This window comes from Manis javanica, chromosome X (assembly GCF_040802235.1).
Source record: "Manis javanica isolate MJ-LG chromosome X, MJ_LKY, whole genome shotgun sequence".
Lineage (NCBI taxonomy): Eukaryota > Metazoa > Chordata > Mammalia > Pholidota > Manidae > Manis > Manis javanica.
Window position 1 is genome coordinate 99,423,255 of NC_133174.1, and position 21,289 is coordinate 99,444,543.

Genomic DNA, 21,289 nt, shown 5'->3' on the forward strand with positions numbered 1-21,289 from the left:
TATATATGGTGGGAGTTGATGGCTGAGTTCTGTATGAGACATGTTTGTGGTGTCAGGGAAAATCCAAGCAGAGGTACCCAGCAAGAAATTGACAATGCTGACCTGAAGCTAAAGAGAATGGTCTGACCTAGAAATAGAGATTTAATATTTATCAGTGTATGGGTGGTAGCTGAAATCCCAGGAATATGTGAAACCACCCTGGGACAAGCCTACAGTGAGAAGATGAGGATAGGACCCTGGGGCGCCCCAGTCAAAAAGTAGGAGAAGAACTAGGAGAAGCTAACATTCTGAAATCCAAGGGAACAGAGTTTCAGGAAAGGACATGTCTCATTTGGCAGAGAAGTCAAGGAAGATAAAAAATGAAAAACGTCCATTGGATTTGGCAGCTAGCAGGATAGTGGTGATCAGTGTCCACAGTGAGGCCAGCCTGCAGAGAGCTAAGAAGTGAGTGGGCAATGAAGGCAAGAAGCTTGAGTTCTGGCAGCTGGAGCAAAGCCTGGCTACCCAAGGAGGTCCTGTGCAATATGAGCTTTCGCTTTGGAACAGTAGAGGAAAAGGACATCGGTGTGTGTGGCAGTGGTTGGCCAGGGAAGGGGTATGGGGGATACACAGGGAGATGGGAAAGATGCACAGAGGAACTGCCTAATTCAGGAAAAAATAGAAAGGCCTCTTGGTAGCCATGGCACCAGTCAGCTGACACAGAGAACACCAGCTGTTTACAGGAGAAGAGTAAATTGAAGGAGTAGTGGTTGATGCAGCTGGGCTCTGGAATTCATGGGAAACACACATTTTTTGACAGAGAAGCAGCAGGACGCAGGCAGGAGATAAGGGATTAAGAAACCTGGGCTGTTTTGCGTAAAATGTGGGCTAGCCTTATAAATCTAGCTAGGACATAGCTTCCTAAGCCATAAAATAGGAGCAAACAGCCCTTAGTCAGGAGGGTGTCCAAACATTCCCTGTGGTTTAGGATTATGTGTGATAATGCTCCTTTAGATTGCATGGATAATTAGAAACTCAGATGCCATATATAAACACCAGAACACTGTTGAAACAGGGGAAACTCTGAAATAGTGTTAAGGAATACCAGGCTCAAAATGAAACAAAGAATCCCACTTGCTCCCAACTCAGACAAATATACACTGACAGAGCATAACGTAGAGATAGCTTTCAAATCCAGTAGGTAGAAAAGGGAAGGGAAAGAAATGGCAATCTGAAATGTTTTTCTCAATCCAATGGCAGAAAAAAAAATATGAGGGAAGAGAGCTCAAAAGAATGGCTCTCCCAGATAATAAAACCTACCTCCTAAGAAAGAAAACTGAAAGTGAAACATTAAATTGAAATGTTAATGTCCAGGGGGAAAAGCTCTTTCGATAATGTTACTAGATATGCCATTTCTTAGAGCTGACATTCTCCTTAAAGTAGGCTAAATAAGGTTTAGCCACTAACAGGAGAGTGACCTTGGGCAAGTCACTTGGTAGCTCCTTTGTGTGTTGCATACAGATAATACAGGCCCTGGAAGAAGATGCTTTGGAAAGCCGAGGCTAGACAAGGGCTTTTACCAGACAGTGCGTACCTGCAAGAAACCAGGATGAGATCACTTAAGCCACAAAGGGTTGGATTGCAGTTGTGCAGGAGCCTAGCTGTTGTCTACAGGTCCTAGTCGGTTCAAGAGGCCTTTGGCAAAAGAAAAGTACACGCTGCTCAGCAAGCTATGTGCTTGATGTCTCCCCAAGGCAGGAGGCAGACCTGCCAAGGGCTGCCGCGTATCTCAGAGGTGACCTGACGCTCCATTCTCCTCCCAACTCACACAGCTCAAAGAACAGCTTGACATCCAAATGGGGCCTGCTGCTCAGCTAAAGAAAACAGTCTCAAATCTTTCTGACATCTGCACAAAAGGGGTGCTGAGGGGCTGCCCTGCGGGGTCAACAGTGCTGGGGCCAGTTTAAACAAACCTGCTCAGCCCTGGGAATGCAGGAGGGTGTAGGAGGATGACTAAAGGGGACTTGGCGGCCTGGGTGGCTTCCAGCGTCCTGTTCACAGGGTCTGCCCCATGCACACCAGCCGCCTGATCTACCTGGGACATAGGATGTTCCTGTTCTTGACTCACGAAATACAGTTTGATCTGGTTCAATAACCTTGACAAATGTTCCCAGAAACTTCAGATGTCACAAATAAACGTTAGGAACATGTTTAGCTGTGTGGACTCTGAGTCTTTTAAATATTGAGGAAAAAATACCTGTGCAGTGATGCTCTATTTTCCTCCATCCCTCGCCCCTTCAACCACTCAGGTTTTCAATGGAGAAGTCGGATTAGGGCTCCAGATGTTTGGAATCCAAACGAGGGCTTCTCACAGAGGAAGCCCGTGCCTTCCATCTTCAAAGATCAAAATTTCAGCCAGGGCTTAAACAATGTGGTCAGCTTAGGCATGTTTGGCTGTTGTAGGACTGACCTCTGTCCAGATATACAAGATTTTTTACTTTTAAAGGCTACCCAAGCCAACAAAGAAGAGCTCCTTTCCAGTTCCCTGGCTGTGGAGTCTAACGACTGTTTCCTGTCCCCTACAATCCATCAGGAAATACCTTTTTGTGTCAAATTTCAAATATCTGTTTCCACTTGGGCCATTTTTTTAAATTAAGGTATCATTGGTATACAATCTTATGCTCAGGTTTAGCATGAGCAAGACTGTGGTTACTACATTCAACCATATTATCAAGTCCCCCCCCTACACCCCATTGTAGTCACTGTCCATCAGCATAGTAAGATGTTACAGAGTCACTACTTGTCTTCTCTGTGCTATACTGCCTTCCCCGTGACCCCCTCTATACTGTGTGTGCTAATCATAATACCCCTTAATCCCCTTCTCCCTCCCTTCCAACCCTCCTCCCCAACCCCTTTCCCTTTGGTGACCACTAGCCCATTCTTGGGTTCTGTGAGTCTGCTGCTGTTTTGTTCCTTCAGTTTTGCTTTGTTGTTATACTCCACAGATGAGTGAAATCATTTGATACTTGTCTTTCTCCACCTGGCTTATTTCACTGAGCATAATACCCTCTAGCTCCATCCATGTTGTTGCAAATAGTAGATTTGTTTTCTTCTTATGGCTGAATAATAATCCATTGAATATATATTATTGGAATATATTCCATCTTCTTTATCCATTCATCTACTGATGGACACGAGTTGCTTCCATTTCTTGGCTATTGTAAATAGTGCTGCGATAAACATAGGGGTCTATATGTCTTTTTCAAACTGGGCTGCTGCATTACTTAGGGTAAATTCCTAGGAGTGGAATTCCTGGGGCAAATGGTATTTCTATTTTCAGTTTTTTGAGGAATCTCCACACTGCTTTCCACAATGGTTGAACCAATTCACATTCCTACCAACAGTGTAGCAGGGTTCTGCTTTCTCTGTATCCTTGCCAGCATTTGTTGTTGCTTGTCTTTTGGATGGTGGCCATCCTAACTGGTGTGAGGTGATATCTCATTGTGGTTTTAATTTGCATTTCCACTTGGGCCATTTTTATTTGTTACATCTTTGCAGGGGTAAAGTAAGTCAATTAAGTATCACTGCTCAGGGAAGTGGGTAGAGGATATGTCCTGGAAATTCTCAGAAGAAATATAAATACCCCATGGATATGTGAAAAGACACTTAAATTCACATGTGGTCCAGGAATTGGGATACTTGCCACCCATGGCAGCAAAAATCACCAAGTGTTAGCAGGGGTGTAGAAATATTGGCACTTTTGTACAATGCTCATGGGAGTGTAAATTGGCATAGATACTTTGTGGGGTAATTGAGCATTAACTTGCAAATTAAAAATGTCCATTACCTTGTATGTGGTCATTCCGATCCTTAGTATCTATGCTGGGGATGAGTATCAGGAGGCCTGTTCAAGGATTTTTTTCACTGTAGCATTGTCATTTTTAAAATGGCAAAAATTTGGAGACAAACTAAGTGTTCATCAAAAGGGGAATGGCTTTAAACTATGGGGCAGAGGAAGAGACCCTAAGGATATATTAAGTGTCTAAAGCAACACAGAACAAGGCAAAGAATGTATACTCATGATTATAGTTTGAGGAGAAAAGAAAATGAAACTATTGTTATATGTATTTGTACCTATCTCTGATTATACACTGAAAAAATCAGAAAGATGATAGTGAGACTGAGAGAGCATCAAGGGAAACTTTTGCTTTTTCTGTACTGCTTGCATGTTGTTTAAGAATGTAGTCATACACCTATTGCAGAATTATTTTTCTCTAAAGTGTTTCTAAGTTGTAGATCAGTTGCAAAGGCCTGGGCCTTGGTGGCTACAGGGGCTAAAGTAAATAGACAAGAAATAAAAGGACCCAGGTAATAGTCTGAATCTGCCATCAATTTGCTGTGTGATCCCAGAAAGTCATTTTCCTTCCCAGAGTTTGTTTCCTCTGAACAATCAGCGGATAAGATGAGAAGCTCACGAAGATACGTTCCTTTTCTGATATTTTATCATTCTCTAAGCCTGTGCCTTTAAAATATAATAGGGCTGGTCCCTTTTCATGAGGAAATAGCTTTTTCTGTTCCTTCAAGTTCTGAAATAGTTTGACATTTCACTTAACTTCAAATGGAAGATAATGAAAGAGGAGTGAGAATGGTCACTCTGTTCCCCATTTGGCTATGTTTTTGAGGGTTTCGATGACCTATTTATGCTACCTTCCGTTGACAGTGAAAGCTCTTAGGCTTGTTTGAGCATAATGAGAGTACAGACATAATGCTAGAAGTCAGAAATCTGAATTCCACAGGAGGGCCATAAATTCTGTAAACATAGATTGTATTTTATTTTTTTGCAGATTGAATCTCCTCTAATAACTTTTTTGAGTTACACTAAAGATGCAGGTTTATTCAATGAAAATCAGAGATAAAATTCATCTGGGGCAACACATCATTCATTGTGTTCTTTCACAATTTGAACTGTGCATTGCTAGTGAGGGACAATGCATTGAATATACCACACAATGTTTTTAAACATTCTATGTTTTAATATAATATCTATAAATCATTCTTGGTATATAGTCACCAATATTTCTGGACTTTATGGTCATCCTGTACCCTTGATTTTGAACAAGCCACATCCCTAGTCTGCAAACAACAATTGGACCACTTGTTCCCCAGAATGGTAAGGAAGAACCAAGTGAATATAAATGAGCTATGAAAATGTACACGTATTTACAAACATCATAATCTTGTTCCATACCACCTAACTGGTGCTTGGAAATACTCCAGATGAAATCTTGAGGAAACCTTGGCAGTAAGTCAATGAGACAACCTCCTCCTGGACCCTCAGAGACTTTGACCCTATCCACCTTGGAAAAAAAGCAAAATATAAATTCTAACTATTATCTGTAATAAGAACTTTATCTCTGGGATGGATTTAGTATCATAATTCTGCCTATCATTTAGTCAGCAAAGTTCCTTCCAGCTGGTCTTCATCATTTTCTGTGTTCATTCCTAGGTTATAAGAGTAAATTCCAAGCAGTTTAACTTTAAAGAAAACTTACACACTACAGATTACAGTTCCTTTGACTCTTTGTCTTTCAACAAGGAAAGAAGCAACTTACTCTGCCTCCTTTCTCAGGAATGCATTTACAGCCTCCACTGCAGTCTTGGCCCCCACATGGCTTTCCAAGGGACTTCTTCTCTCCCTAGCAAAAAAAAAAAAGGAAGAAGTTAGTAAACCATGTAAACCAAGAAGCAATGTTGCCCCAGAGAACCTAGCCCTTAGCCACACTCCTCCTACTCATGTAAATTAAGAGGGCTTAATCATCTCATTGACAATGTCATGAGTTACATGAAATAAAAAGTCATTTTAAGCTAGCACCCTTTTAGTCAGGTCTACACTTCACAAAGTTGCCAGTTTGGTGGCTGGTTTGGAAACTGACTGGGATACCACCTCATTGGTAGGAGTTCCAGTCACAAAGTAGAAGAAAATTTCTTTACATGGGCTGGAAATAGACCCTAGACATACCCCTGCATCCACTGGACTTCCATAGTTGCTCCCATTGAAAAAGCAGTAGCTGCAGCAGAGAACTTGAGGGAAATTTAAGGGCTAGAAATGCAATGATAGAGGGAAATTGCCACCCCATACTCTGCTCTCAGAATTGTTCTCCTCAGGCCCCACTTTCAGCATACCCTTCAAACCTGACAGTGACAGCCCTGTGCCCAGTTAGTCACATTCAAATTCCTGAGGTAGCACCATACAGTATCCCTCAAACTCTCCAACTTCCTTTCTCCTTCTCTGCTTTATTACTGTGATGATTGTTATTACTAGCTAAATTTCTGTTAGGCCCCCGCATGATCTGACCTGTGCTGACCCTCTCCAACCTTACTTTTTCAGTCTCTTCCTGGTTCACTCTGCTTCAGTCACACTGGTATTCACTCTATTCTTTAAAAACTTAAGCCAGACCCTGCCTCAGGGGCTTTGCCCTAGCTGTTACTTCTGCCTGGGATGCACGTCCTCTAGATTTTTTTTGTTTTAGTGCTGGTGTCTTTTTCATCCTCCAAGTGCCCATTCAATTGTCTATTCTCAGAGAGGCTTGTCTAACCACTCAGCCTAAGGTGACCCCCAGTTACTTCCAATCATATCATTATGTTTTTTTTTCAACATTAAACATTTTGTCTCTCCCCACTAGAATGTAAGCTCCATGTAAGTAGGGCCCTTATCTGTGTTGTCCAATATTTAATCCTGATATCTAAGACAAGGGGTTGGCATGTAAGGAATGTTTGATGACTACATGAATGGAAGTGAGATTTGTACCCAGGTCAGACTAACTCCAAAGCCTTAACCTTAACTCTTATGCCTTACATTTTCTAAGTCCTCTGTCTACCAGAGGCTCCATGTTAACTCAAACATGAGGAAACTGCCATTCTGACCCTATCCACCTTGGAAAAAAAGCAAAATATAAATTCTAACTATTATCTGTAATAAGAACTTTATCTCTGGGATGGATTTAGTATCATTGAACTTTTCTGTTTAATGTTGGTTATTTTTTTTTCAAAAGAGAAAGGCATATTTATGAGCCAGCCTCACACTTAATCATTCTTGTCTCTTTGTACTGTGAGCCTTTTCCTAATTCCCAGGGAGAACCGTGAATTTCTCAGATGGTCTCTTATCTCTTTAGACATTCCCACAACACTTTATCACCAGAACACTTCAGTAATAAGGTAGTGATGGCAGAGCTATGACAAAATATTGCTATTTTAGATTCCAAACACCTTTCTGATTTGAGATATTTTATCTCTCTCATGTGCCTTTGACATGGTAAGTGCTAGTGTACACTTTTCAGTTTGCCCTCTATGTTATGGTATATAGGACAGGCAAGTTTTCAAAAGGGTAAGATCAAAAGGTGCTGTGGGAGGAGAAAACTGGGGGCTGGCATAGAACAGAGAATAGAGAGACAGAGCAACACTGAATTCAACCTTCACCAGTGCTGTCACCTTTGTCTAACACTGAGTACAGTATTTCTTGGGATAATGGATAATTTGTATTTGCTTCTTCATATATTTCTGCATTTTCCTAGCAGTCTTCAATGAGTATGTATAATTAGAAGCAAAACCAATATGTTACTAAATGATAAAGTCATCCCCTTCAAGGAAGAGGACTCAATAGGCATTGCCAAAGTGGCAGTTTTATCTGTTCCAGGCTTTGGCCTACTTCCAAACAATGCTATTTGGGTGTCCCACACAATTTGTCTGTTGTGGACCAAAAGTTTCCAGATCTCTAGCACGGAGCAAGGAGGCCTGAAGCAAGGGAGCTAGATAAGAAAGGGAAAAACCCCAATGACAGGAGCTGAACAAAAACATAAGGAGCAGAAGCTAAGATTTCTTGGGAACTTGGCAGAAAAAGGAGGCAAAGACACCCAGCTAACAGACAGGAAGCCATCACTGTCCTCTGTCAGGGAGGAAAGTAACCAGAGAGGCCCGACTGGCCACAAGGCAATTTCCTGTAATGCGGGCCCTGGCAGTTCCCCCAGGAGTCTTCAGTTACAGTGAAGGGGGAGGGAGGAAAGGAGTGGCTTCCAGGGAACATGACAAGACCAGGCCCTGAGGAAGTAAGTCCCTTCCCTATCCTGGCTTCTCTGGGGACACTCCAACCCTGCTGAACCAGGCCATGTTGCTGGTGTCATTCCCGTCCTCGAATGCTCTCCACTTCCTCTCAGAATCCAACCTCTCCCTACACCCACAGACAATTAGAACTGAAAAGGCCCTGAGAGATCATCTAATACTATGGCTCTTAACTCGGACAGGCACACTACTTTTTATTATCAGTATTTATTATTCATTCTTGCTATCCTGAAATAAAACAACTCATAGGAATAAGTTATAATAAAGATGTAAGGAATAATTTAAAAAGCACATATTATGCCATTATTGTATTGCAAATAAAAAACAAAAGTATAATGAAACAATACGTATTTCAATATGTAAAGGCTCGTACATGGGTGTACTGTAAGATGTAATGAAGTTGTCAGAGGCTAGCAGCTGAATGCCGAATCACTGTGAACGCGATAGCCTGCTGAAGCAGAATGACATTGGGATGTGATGTTGGTGACTCAAGTACCACGAACAGAGTTACTGTTACTGTAGTGGTTTTCTGAAATGGTGAATAACTCATGGTAAAGTTCTGAGAAAAAAGTTCAGTCTTTCCTTTATTTACTGGGTGGTTTTAATCAATAAAATAAAACAATGAAAAATTCATTGCAATATGTAAAATGTGGTTATGTTATAGGCTCAGATAACTATAAAGACATTCCACCTCCATGAATGTCCAGAGGTCTTCTAAACATAGGGGCAGGATACAGGACAATTTAGAGTGTGCAGAACATTGACCATTCCTGGCCAACCTAAGAGTCTCCCTCAATAACTGTGATAACCAAAAATGCCCTCACCATTTCCCAAATACCTCCCAGGGGTAGGATACCTCTGTTAAGAACCACTAGTCTAATCCACATCACCCATTTTACAGATGGGAACACCGAAGGAAACTACTTTGGCCCAGGTCACACTGCTAGCGAGTAGGTCACACCCTAGTACTTCTGACCCTAATTCCACATTGTTCCATACCTCTCAAGCCCAAGTTCCAGTTCCATTTCTTCCATGACCACTCCAGTTTAGGGAAAAGACACAGCATACATTGTATGTCCCACTTCCTGGGCAAGTATCACATGTTGCTGTTGACAGTCCTTGCAATGTTTCTTAGGTTTTATGGCTGAGAGTCTTGTTTCCTCAACCAAACTATAATGTCTATAAGGGGAAACGTCAGCCTGCTTTACCTCTTATCCCCACAGTGTTAGAGAGGCAACCTACATTCTAGCCATTACCTGAGGCAGCATACCTTAGTTAAGTGTACAAGCTCTGGAGTAAGTCTGTATAGGCTTACATCCCAGATCTAATAATTTTTTAGTTGAGTGACCTGAGGCAAAGTGACTGAAACTCTTTCATATCCAATTTTCCATCTGTAAAATGGGGAAGGTAACAGTATCTATTATATAGGGATTGATTGAAGGACTCAAACCTAAAGCACACAAAGCACAGTGCCTGGCTCATAGTAAGCCCTCGGCATCAGCTATTATTATTACATTAACATTAGCTATGCCACATGACTCAGCATTTCTGCGACACTGCTCTCTCTCTTGAGCTGATAGTCAGGTGGTATGCAATGATATGGCCATGCTGGTTTGTCTATGGCTGATATCCACTCTGCTTGGTTAGGATGCCCATTTGGATTTGTTGATATCTGCATACAACTGATTGTTAAATACTTTTAGTATCACCAGCATCTCACACACCATCTGTCCCTTTGCTGACGCTGGTTCCTCTGTCTAAAATGCCTTCTCTATCCTGTTTTCCCATTTACCACAAACTGAACTTCTACTCATTCTTCAAAATCCACCTCAAACACCATCTTCTTGTTGAAGACTCCACCTCCCCCGACCCCCATTTTATTCCTCTCAGCAATTTCGGGCAGCAATTCTTACTCCCTCCTCTTGGCTAATGGCGCTGACTCAATCGATTTGGTTTTGCCTTCAGAATGGAAACAGGACTTTGTTTTATCTTTTTCTGTAGCCTCTGCACAAGCAGGTACTAAGTAAAGGGCTGTGAAGTAATTGCTCTCAGAACAATTTTGTTACAGGTGTTGGACCAGCTTTATTCTCCCTCTCCCTTTGGTTTCCTGAAATAAAGAGTTACATCACAGTGACCCTTCCATAAGCTGGTATGCCTTTCCAGGCATAAGTAGTGTACTCTGTCATGAGTGGTGGCAGGGAGGACAATGACACAAAAGGTAGGAAGTGAGAGGTGGAACATAAGAGCAGCTTAGCTGGAGTGACTGAATGGTTAGCAAAGGTGAGTTATCCTTGTAAGTAATTCCTCCAGAATCTCAGTCATAGAAGGCTGGCTGTGCGATATTTTATTTTGATTATTCGTTCAACAAATAATTATGAAGCACCTACTGTGTGTTAGGCACATACTGTGCTAGACATGGGAGATAGACATGTATCATACAGCCACAAGTGAAACCAAATCCCCACTGTCATGGTGTTTATAATCTAGAGGGGAAGACAAGTAGCAAACAAATATTACATCCATTTTTGTCAGATGATAATATGTATGAAGGAAAACAAAGGGATATGAAGTCTTGGGTCAAGCTGTTATTTTATATAGGGAAGTCAGGGAGGACTTTGCTTATAAGCTAACTTCTGAGCAGAGAATAGTGTTTCTCAAAACACAGTCTTTGGGCCCGCATCATCAGCCCTGGAAACGTGTCAAAATTGCAAATTATCACCCCCTCCCAGATCTACTTAATCATACATGTTAGAGTGGAGCCTAGCAATCTGTTTTTAATAAGCCCTTCAGGTGATTCCTATGCACTGTCAAGTTTGAGAACTTCTGCTGTAGCTAATGAGGAGGCAGGCCATGTAGTATTCTGGAAAAAGAGTGTTGCAGGCAAAGGGAAGAGCAAGAGTGAGGGCAATAAATGAGAGAACATGCTTGATGTTTGGCCATTCAGCAGGAAAGCCGGAATGCCGGAATGGAGTAAAGGGAGTAGGCTGGATCATGCCTCAGAGATGTAGCAGGGGCTAGATCGTGTTAAGATTTTAGAGACCCCTATAAGAACTCTGCCTCTGGAAAAACACTGAATGGTTCTAACATCTACAGATTTACTTTTTCAATGGATTGCTCTAGCTGCCACATGAACTGTCATGGGACAAAGGTGGAAATGGAAACCAGGAGGCTGGCATGGTAGTCCAGCAGAAGGATGATGGAGGCTTGGATAAGCAGTTGTAAAGGCCAGTAGAAGTGGGAGCTTTCCCAATATGTTCTGAAGGTACTGCTGCTAGGGTGTGCTGATGGGCTGGGTACAGGATGTGACTCAAAGAAAGGAGTCGAGGTCAATTCCAAGGCTTCTGTACTGAGCAGCTAGAAAGATGAAATTCTTATTTACTCAGATAGAGAAAACTGTTCGAGGAGCTGGCTCGGGGGCTTCAGGAATGGTGGTTTTGACATGTCTATTACATGTCTAATGGGGAAGCTGATTCGATAGGTGGCTCTGGAGTGTGGAGTCTGAGGGAGACGGCTAGCTTGGCGATGTACCTGTGGTCTGCAGTGCCCTAGTCAGTGCAGACTCAACAATGTTGTGGTGACAAGCCCCAAATCTCAATGGTTTAATGTAACTAGGGTTTATTTCTTATTCATGTTATATAATCCAGTGAGGGACAGGCAGCTCTCCTTAGTGGTTTCCTTCCAAAAGTGACTTGGATTTCTGAGCTGCTTCTTTCTAGCAACTCCACCACTGCAGATGTGAATACTTGTTCTTTGTTGCCCCTGACTGCGCTCATATTCCCTTTAGTAAGCACTAGACACAGGGGACCACCTCACAGCATGGAAAGTGGAAGAGGGCAGGGATTATTTCATGCGTACCACCTCTGCCACCACCGGTATGAATACAAAGCTACAAGGCTAGGTGAGATCACCAAGGCAGTGCATGTAGAGACAGGAGACAGAAGACATCCTAGAATTGAGCGCAGAGGCGCTTCAATGTTAAGAGAATGTGAGAAGGTACCAGAGAAGGAGTCTTGTGAAGGAGACGCCAGGCTGGCAGGTAGAGAATCAACATAGAGAAGGGTCCTAGGAGGCAAGTGAAGAAAGTATTTCAAGGAGGAAAGAGTGACAAACTGTGCTAAATTACTGAAAAATCAAGACGAGGCATGAGAACATACCAATGGATTTAGCAATGTGGTGATGTGGACCAGGGCGATTTCAGAAAGGAGAACTAGGGAGATGTGATAGGGCTGCAAGGCAGCTTTGGGGCCCACTTGAGGACAGTGGTCATGGACTTAAAGAAACACCAGTTATTGTTATTATGACATTTTCTTAGCTTGTTCTGCCATATGGGGACAGATGCAGATTAGTGGCAGAATTGGATTTAACCAGCATGGGGTTCTGCTAGGTGAGAATGATAAAGGAAAAGAAGGGCAAGGGATTCAAAGGCATATGGAAAAAAGTATTGTAGCAATGGACCATGGAATCTAGGCTTCCTAATGAGGGAAGTGCACACAGACGGTGGGTACCAGGCAGCAAATAAGGTAGTACAATCGGTGGGTGATTGATCCTGGTCAGGTGGAAGAAATGTGTGGGTTTTAGAATTGAGGCTGGCTCTCAGAAGAGAGAAGAGGTTGCACCACAAAGAGGCTAGGGCCTGTTAACACTTCACCTGGTGCAAAACAAGACAGCCCTTGGAATATAATAAATACTTCTTGAATTAGCTCAGCAAATGGTTTTTGAAATAGCTGCTCCATCCCCATTTCCTACAACATAACAGAACTATGCTGGTTTAATAACTCCAGGTTTCTTCAAAACATCTTTCACACTAAATCTCATTTGATTTTCTGCCACATGTCTGGAATAGGTATTTTTGCTGTATAGAGATATCACACAATCACTCAATATCACAATTATTTCTTTATATCTTCACCTACCCTCCTGGATAGGAGTTCCTCTGAGATGAAGACCTTGGTTTATTCACCATAAGGCAAATCAGTTTAAACCATCTAAGCCTCAACTTCCTCAACTATAAAATAAGGATGGTAATATTTTACATCATAGGGTTTTGTGACATTACAGATTTTGCCCCTAGTACCATGCGTGGTGCATGTTGTACGCTCAATATATGTTAGCTGGTATTATTTATAAAGACAATATCTAGTAGTGTGCCTGCAGGTGCCTACGAGGTGCTCACTCAGTGACTGAGAAACATTTTGAAGATGAGGAAATGGCAGCTCAGCTTTCAGTGACTTCCTCAACATAGGAGGTTATGGATCAGAGATGGGATAAGAAACCAGGTATCCTCACTGCCTCTTGTGTTTTTCCACTGCACCCACTACCACCAGATGCAGGAATTGGCCTGAAATTGAGAAGTCATGAAAAGAAAGATGAGCGTCAAAAGAGGGGCCCTTTTCTTCCTCTGAATTTTTGATCGACATTGGTTTATTTACCTTACAATATTACTTGTACTATTTGTACTGTTTCTAAATAAACTCCACTGATGATTCTCATAACTACTTTCAAACAAAGGAATAATTTTCATGTGTCCATTTTTTAGATTGATAAAACCAAACCTGAGTCTCAGAAAGTTGGTGTCCCTTGCTAGTTAAGTTACAAAGCAAAGACTCAAAGCCCCCTGGCTTCTCTTCTCAGGGCACAGCTAAATTTCTAAAGGGGAAGAATAATACAAGATGCTGAGGTGCTCTTTTATAATTTGTGGGTGCTCTCGGGATTTGAGAACCCGACAGGCCTCTCTGGCTGGATCAGACATATTCCTGGGGCCACATTCATAATAATGGCTACCATGCATTGAGCATCTGCTATGTGCCTGGCTAAGTACTTCACCTTTGTTCTCCAATAGAACTGTCCCAACTACACTGTGAAGTAGGCATATTACCACCACCATTTCACAAATGAGGAAGCTGACACTTACTGGGATTAAATGGTTTGCCTACCCAAGATCAAGGTAAGGAGTGGCACAAATTCAAACCCAGGCTTGACTCAAAATCTTAGTGCTCTTCTAGTAAGCCAGGCCCCCTTCAGCACCATCCAAGGTTTCTGAAGTTTGTGCTCTAAGACAGAGAGTCTGCCTTTACTTTGAACAATTCTAAACAAAACTTGTTCATTGAAATTAAAGCATGTATACACACATTAAACCAAGCTGAGTCTTGTCCCATGTTTAATGTGCATTTGCCTTTTAAGAACAGCTCCTTGAGAGTTTATGAATGAAAGGCTCTGGTAGGAGAAGAAAGTGATCTGTGGGAGCTGGCGCCCTACCAGATGGAACTTGTCACCCACCTTTTATTTTAAGGATGAAGCTGACAGCAGACGTTGCTGAGCAGTTCAGGAAGGCACTTCCCTCCAATGTCTGTCTGTGTTCATCCACATCCACAAACACAACCGATGGGTTGGGGTGGGGGTGGGGAGAGGTACAGGCATGCTGGATAGCACTTGGAAAAGCCAGAGCCAGTCATACTGAGCCAGGGACTGAGGGATGTACTGTCCAAATCAACCTTAAAGTGAATTTATCATGCAAATGCTTAACACAAATAGACAAACTAAATGTTGCCCATACTGTTCTTAAAATAGATGTCTTCCTTTCCTTTGCCAGAAACTGCTTACCGAGCAGCTATGAAAGGACAGCATTTCGTAGGGCCAGTTGCTGTGAGCAGGGGAGGAATCTTTGAGCTTTAAGGCTGGAAGGGACCTGGGGACCAAACGTGCCATGGTTTACACGTAGTTAGGGTGACCAGATTTAGCAAATAAAAAATACAGGACGCTGAGTTAAATTTGAATTTCAGAAAAACAAAAAAAATCTTTTTAGTATAGTGTGTCCCAAATTAGCATAAATCTGTTCCATGTGATATTTTGGACATCTTATACTAAAAATCTGTTGTTTATGTGGAATTCAAATTTAACTGGGCATCCTATATTTTATCTGGAAATTCAAATAGCATCATGACACACTAATGTGATGAGTTGTCCACAGTAATTGTTAGTAATAATATTTAAAGTACAAACTCTACAACTTACTTTTCACAACATTAAGAGGGTATTCAAGTTTCTTTCTGTAAATGAGTCACTCTTACCTAGCTGCATTCCAATATTCAAAGCAGGAGGGGAAGGTAAAGTTATTACTAACATTGTACAGATTAGATTCATTTGTTTATTCAACAGATATTTATTGAGTGCCTGCTGAGAGTACCAAATATTTATTGAGTACCAGGCACTGTGCTGGGGGCTGGGGATAGGATGATAAAAAATTGACTCTGACTTGTCCATAAATGTTCATAGCAGCTTTATTCATAATAACCCCAAAGTGGAAAGAGCCCAAATTTCCATCAATAGGTGAATGGATAAACAAATCGTGGTATGTTTGTACAATGGGATACTATTGAGGAATTTAAAAAATTAACAGACTGTTGATGCATATAACTGCATAGATGACTCTCACAGAAGCCAGATATAAAAGCATATTCAGTATGGGTCCACTTACACAAAACTCTAGAATAGGCAAAAGGAACATGATAATAGAAATCAGAATAAGAGTAACATCTGCAGGGGTGAGGGGGTGAAGATGATTGGGGTATAAGGGTACTCTAGGATATTGGACATCTACTGTATCTTGTTTGGAATGTTTGAGTGTGCACATTTGTCAAAACTCCTAAAACTACACACTTATGATCAGTACATTTTATTGTTTGTAAACCATAACTCAATTAAAAAATAAATATAATCCCTGCCATCATGGGGCTTACATGGGATACAGAAAAATACTTACAAAAATATTTAAAGAATAATAATTGTGCAAAGTGTAATAGAGAAAAATAGGCTGGTATGAACATTCATGATGGTTAAGTCATTAAGACATATTCTTTCATTCAACAAAAATTTATTGAGTGCCTACTCTGCCAGACACAGGATTATACCTGGGAATATACCATTAAATAAAATAGACTTGCTCCTCAGCTCTATATTCTTGTGGAGAAGACAGACCTTGGAAAAGTAAGAAATAATCTTTTAATTATAATTGTGCTATATGATACAAAGGAGACCAACAGAAGGATATGAGAATATATAACAGGGGTACTTGAACTCCCTGGTGGGTTCAGTGAAAATTTATCTAAGAAAGCGTAGTTAAACTGTGGTCTGAAGAGTAAGAAAGCATCAACTAGGTCAAGGGATAGGAGTGAGTAGAAGATCTTCCAGGCAGAGGGAACAATATATGCATATGCCCTGTGGTGAGAGAGAACATGGCACATAGGCGAAACTAAAAGAAAGCCAGAGTGACTGAAACAAGAAAGGGAAGGGGAGAGTGGCATGAGGTGATGCCATATAGGCAGAAAAGGCCTGCTCTTGCAGAGTCTTGCAGGCTGTCCTAGGTAGGTGGTTATTTATCCTCAGAGCAACAGGAAGTCACTGGATAATTTTAAGCAGGAAGTGACATGATGAGATTGATATTTTAGAAAAAAATTTCTAGTGGCAGTATGGTAGGAGGGGTGGTAGTGAGGTGGGAGCCCAATTAAGAGACTGTTGCAGAGAGAGAAGAAGGTGGCCTGAACAAGGGTTATGGGGGCTGCATGGGGAGAAGCAAATGGATCTAATGCATACTTAAATAGAGGGAACATGACCAAAAAGAGAAAGACTAGAACCAAAACTCGCTCATGCCAAAGCCATGTCTCTGATTTGAGAAGTGTATAAAAGCACTGCTCTGGGCACTATGGACAAAAGACAAATATTTATTACACTTGAAGAACTTAAAGCCTAATGAAGGAGATAAACTCTAATCAAAAGAATAAAGCAATAAGTATCACTGGAAAAGGAAAGAGATACCTTTCTATAACTTAGATGTGATTATGCCCTGTCTTCTCTCAAAAAACTTTTGGTAACTACCTATTACCTGCAAAGGTCAGAATCCAACCATAACATTTAAGGGCCCCTCTAAATCAGGCTCAACCTACATTGCAGGCCCACCTATCACCTCCAATATTCTACTCACAGAGGTCTGTTTGTCAGCAATTTCTCTTTGCCGGAATGCCTTTCATATCCCACCCTTTTCTCTGGAAATCCTAGTCACATCCTTTCTTTTTCTTTTCTGTAAAAATTTTATAGAGATATAAGTTACAATCTTATTGAGATATGGTCACACATCTTTTCTTCACTATCACCTTCCCCCTTTTCCAGCTACAGCACTATTTGTGTTTCATTATTGTATTCATTGCACATTCGAACAGCATCCCCTTTGAACTACTTCAGATACATTGTAGTGACTGTTCTCTAATAAAAAGATGTAAGATTATTTTTAGTGCTTAGGCTGTGCCTCAGTTTCCTCAGCCATGCTGTGCATGGTGGGGTTGTATGTCCTCATACTTTCTATGAGCCTGCTCTTGCTACCAACCGTTAGGTACACAGGGTCGTGGGCTGTAGTAGCTTAACCCTGAGTCTCATGCTCTTTTATAATATGATAGCTTTAGAAAAATCATACCAAGTTGAAAACAAAATCCATTATGATTTCTCGTTGAGAGCCAAAGTTAGGATGGAAGAGTCAGTAAGCATTCTAAGAGTTGAACCTATAGGAATAGGAAAAGCCTGGGATTCCAGGCCAGAGGCTGCAGTTTGTTGAAAATATCCTGACAGACTGTCTCATCCATTATTGAGTCCAAATGATCAGGGGCACTGCCATTTCTCTTTTGTATCAGGGAAAGGTAGTCTAACAAACGCCCAGCTGAGATGGATGGGGAGTCGGTGTGGAGTTCAACAGCAGGAGCAACTATTAGAAGGAGACAGAATGGGAGACAAATACAGGCTGTTTCCATAAAGATAATATTTAGCTAGACATCTAGCTCATGATAGAGATGGTCTACTGATGTAGATGTAGCTAAAGCTTTTTGCCTTGCTCAAAGATGAAGAAAGATGACAAGGGGAGCAGGATCTGAACCAGGAAAATTGAATATGGCTCATAGCAAATTTATCTCTCATAGCTAAAAGGAAAATGAGAGAGAAAACTCCCCAAAAACCTAGTACATAGCAGACCGGGATCTCTGTCTTCATTTGCCGAGAATAGCATGTTACTTTTACCTAATTTTATGGCTGCAATTTTAAGCTGTAAAATCCTTTCAGAAGTTAATTTTAATTTTGCTTGCAGGGTGAGCAAGACAAACCAACTTGTCACGTATGCCTGCATTTCTAAAATTAGGAGAAACAGCCCTAATCCCTTCTTATATGCAGAAAATAGAAACTAGTCAAGTAGTCTACTGGGTTGGTGGGAACAGACTTTAAAAAGCATCATGAAAAAAATTTCAGCACTATATGTCATAAGCAAAGTTCAAACTCCAGTTCAAACTTTTTGGAGTTACCCAAAGCCCAAAGGAGTGATCCAGTATTTGTTTCTGAATCTGTTTCATGGCTTCGAAACTCACCTACTTTTCTTTTTGTTTGTGGGCAAAGTGACAAGCAAAATGGTTTCCAAAAGCCCACATCTGTGGCAAGGTCTCAGGAACATCTTTGGTAATTCCTTTCCAATATACAAACTACCAAAGCTCACTGAAGAAGAAATAGATAATCTGAATAGTCCTTTATTGATTTAAAAATTTGAATTTGTAGTTAAACCCTACCCACAAAGAAAACTCCTAGGCCAAATAGTTTCCCTGGTGATTTTTACCAAATATTTAAGGAATAAATAACACCATTCTACACAAACTCTTCCAGAAAATTGAAGATGAAGGATCGCCTCCTAACTCATTCTATGAGTCAAGCATCACCCTTACACACTCATTATCTTCCAAGAGTACAGACACACACATTTTTAAAAATACAGGAAATTGAATCCAACAAAATATAAAAATGATGGTACCTTATGGCCAAGTACAGTTTATCCCAGGAATGGTAGGTTGGTTTAACATTTCCATAGATACAGAAAAATAATTTGACAAACCCAACATCCATTCCTGATAAAAACTCTAAACAAACTACAAATAAAAGGGAACTTCTTGAATGTGCTAAAGGGCATCTGTGAAAAATCCTAAAGGTAACATTATACCTAATGGTGAAAGTCTGAATGCTCCATTAAGATTGGAAGAAGGGCAAAGATGTCCACATTTACACTTCTGTTCAACATTGTGCTGCAGGTAGTAGCCAATGTGATAAAGCCTGGGGGAAAAATTTTGAAAGGAAGAAGTAAAACTATCTTTATTCAGATGACAATGTAAAAAATACTATAACATCTACAAAAAAGCCTACTACAACTTATAAGTAAGTTATGTTTGATGATACAAGATCATTATACAAAATCAATTCTATTCCTCTATATTAACAACAAAAAATATAAATTGAAATTTAAAATATGATTGTGTCAAATATGTGAAACACTTAGGGATAAATCTGCCAAAATTTGTGCAAAACCTGTACACTGAAAGCTTAATTGATGAGAAAATTAAAGAAGACTTAAATAAATGGAAAGCTACTGTTAAACTATTGATTTTTCTATATTGATTCATATGCTTCCTTGCATGGTTTGCAAGTATTCTTTAGACATTAATTACTCGTCTCTCCCAAGGACTGCAGATGACTGGAGTGTTAGGAGTCAGAGAAGAGCTTGCATCTTTGGGAATCAGTGAAATTCACATTTTAAGGACATAAGCCTTCCCTGAAATACCCAGGGTCAGCCTTTTTGATGGGTGATGCATGCGAACGAGGCCCTGATAGAGCCTGAAAACTGAGGAGGCATTCCTGGAAACCAGGAGTGGAAGGTTGAGGACAGGTCGCTGCCCAAGGCCATAGGTACAGTTTCTAATTTGGCCCAAATCAAGTTGTCAGAGAGACAAATAGGCTGACCGGGAGCTTCCAGGTGCCTGGTTTTCACTCCAGAGCTACATCAGGCAACTTCTCCATCCCTAGGCTGGGTTCCAGAGATTAGACAGAGATTAGGGAGAGGCCCTGGTACCTTTGAAGCTTCTCAGACCATCCTCACTTTGTCATTACACAAAGCCAGGACTCAGTAAATATTGACTGAATTAGTAAATCCAATCAATAGATTTAAACAAGCAGGGTAGTCTAAAGAGAGGAGGAGGATCTATTTTTGCCTAAAGGGAAAGTTTCTCCTTCAGAATTAAGGAAATTTTCCACTTACAGATAATGTCTGCATGTCATTAGGATTATTCGCAGGTGTAAAGGATATCAGGAAATATACCTGAGTGCTTTTCTTTGTAGCTTTGTTTTCCCACCTTGCCCTACCATGTCAAAGTGCTTTGTCATATTTTGCCACATTGCACAAATCTCTTTGTATGGAGATCTCTTCTCTAAATTCCCAGAGCCTAGCACTGTGCCTGGTACATTGGTGGGTGGTTGTATAGTCAGTGTTCTCCAGAGAAACAAAACTAAAAGGATGTGTGTGTGTATTTTTAATTCAATCAATCAATCATCAATTTATTTACTTATTTATTGGAACAGACTCATAAAGTGTGGGGTCTCGCAAGTCCAAAATCTGCCAGGCAGGCCTGGTGGAGACCCAGGAGAGAGTTGATGTCGCACTCTCAAGTCCAAAGGCAGTCTGGAGGCAGGATCTCTTCTTCCCAGGGCACCTCAGTCTTCTTCCCTTAAGGCCTATAGCTGACTGGATGAGGCCCCACCTACATTATGGAGAGTAATGTGGTTTTCTCAGAGTCTACTGATTTAAATGTTAATCATATCTTAAAAAATACCTTCACAGCAACATCTAGACTGGGGTTTGACTGAGCATTAGGGCACCATAGCCTAGTCAAGTTGATGCATAAAATTAACCACCACAGTGGCGAATAACTGTTTATAAAATAGAACTGAATTCATCTGCGGACTGCCTGCATTTGCCTCTCTATTTTGTACATCAAGTAGTGGATACAGTGGGCACTGAAACTTCAGGGAACACTAGGTCACTAGTTCATTTGTAACTGGACAAAAGATTTCCAACGAAGCCTATGATACATGAAATGGAAGTAATTAAGGTGCAGATGGAATTTATTTTCAGATTAACTCTAATGTTGTACTCATTCTCTAACTGATGAACCATTACACTAGTCATCCATTCAGAGGCAATAAAGTAACAGGAGCTGGCGTACTCAGAACTGGTTTCTAGTCCCTTTATGGTTAACTGACTAAGTGACCTAGGGCAACTCATTTTACCTTTCTTGATGTCTGCTTCAACAACAGCAAAACAAGATACCAGAAATTCTTTACAACAACT

At 41.0% G+C, this 21,289-nt stretch overlaps 1 protein-coding gene across 3 annotated transcripts in view; it reads right to left on the reverse strand.

Annotated features, from left to right (window-relative positions):
• COL4A6 (collagen type IV alpha 6 chain) overlaps positions 1-21,289 on the reverse strand; it is a 257,980-nt gene that overhangs the window by 132,244 nt on the left and 104,447 nt on the right. For all 3 annotated transcript variants that reach the window (XM_036991397.2, XM_073227970.1, XM_036991394.2), the window contains exon 3: positions 5,592-5,675. In XM_036991397.2, coding sequence (XP_036847292.1) covers positions 5,592-5,675 — 84 coding nt within the window. The remainder of the gene's footprint in view (positions 1-5,591; positions 5,676-21,289) is intronic.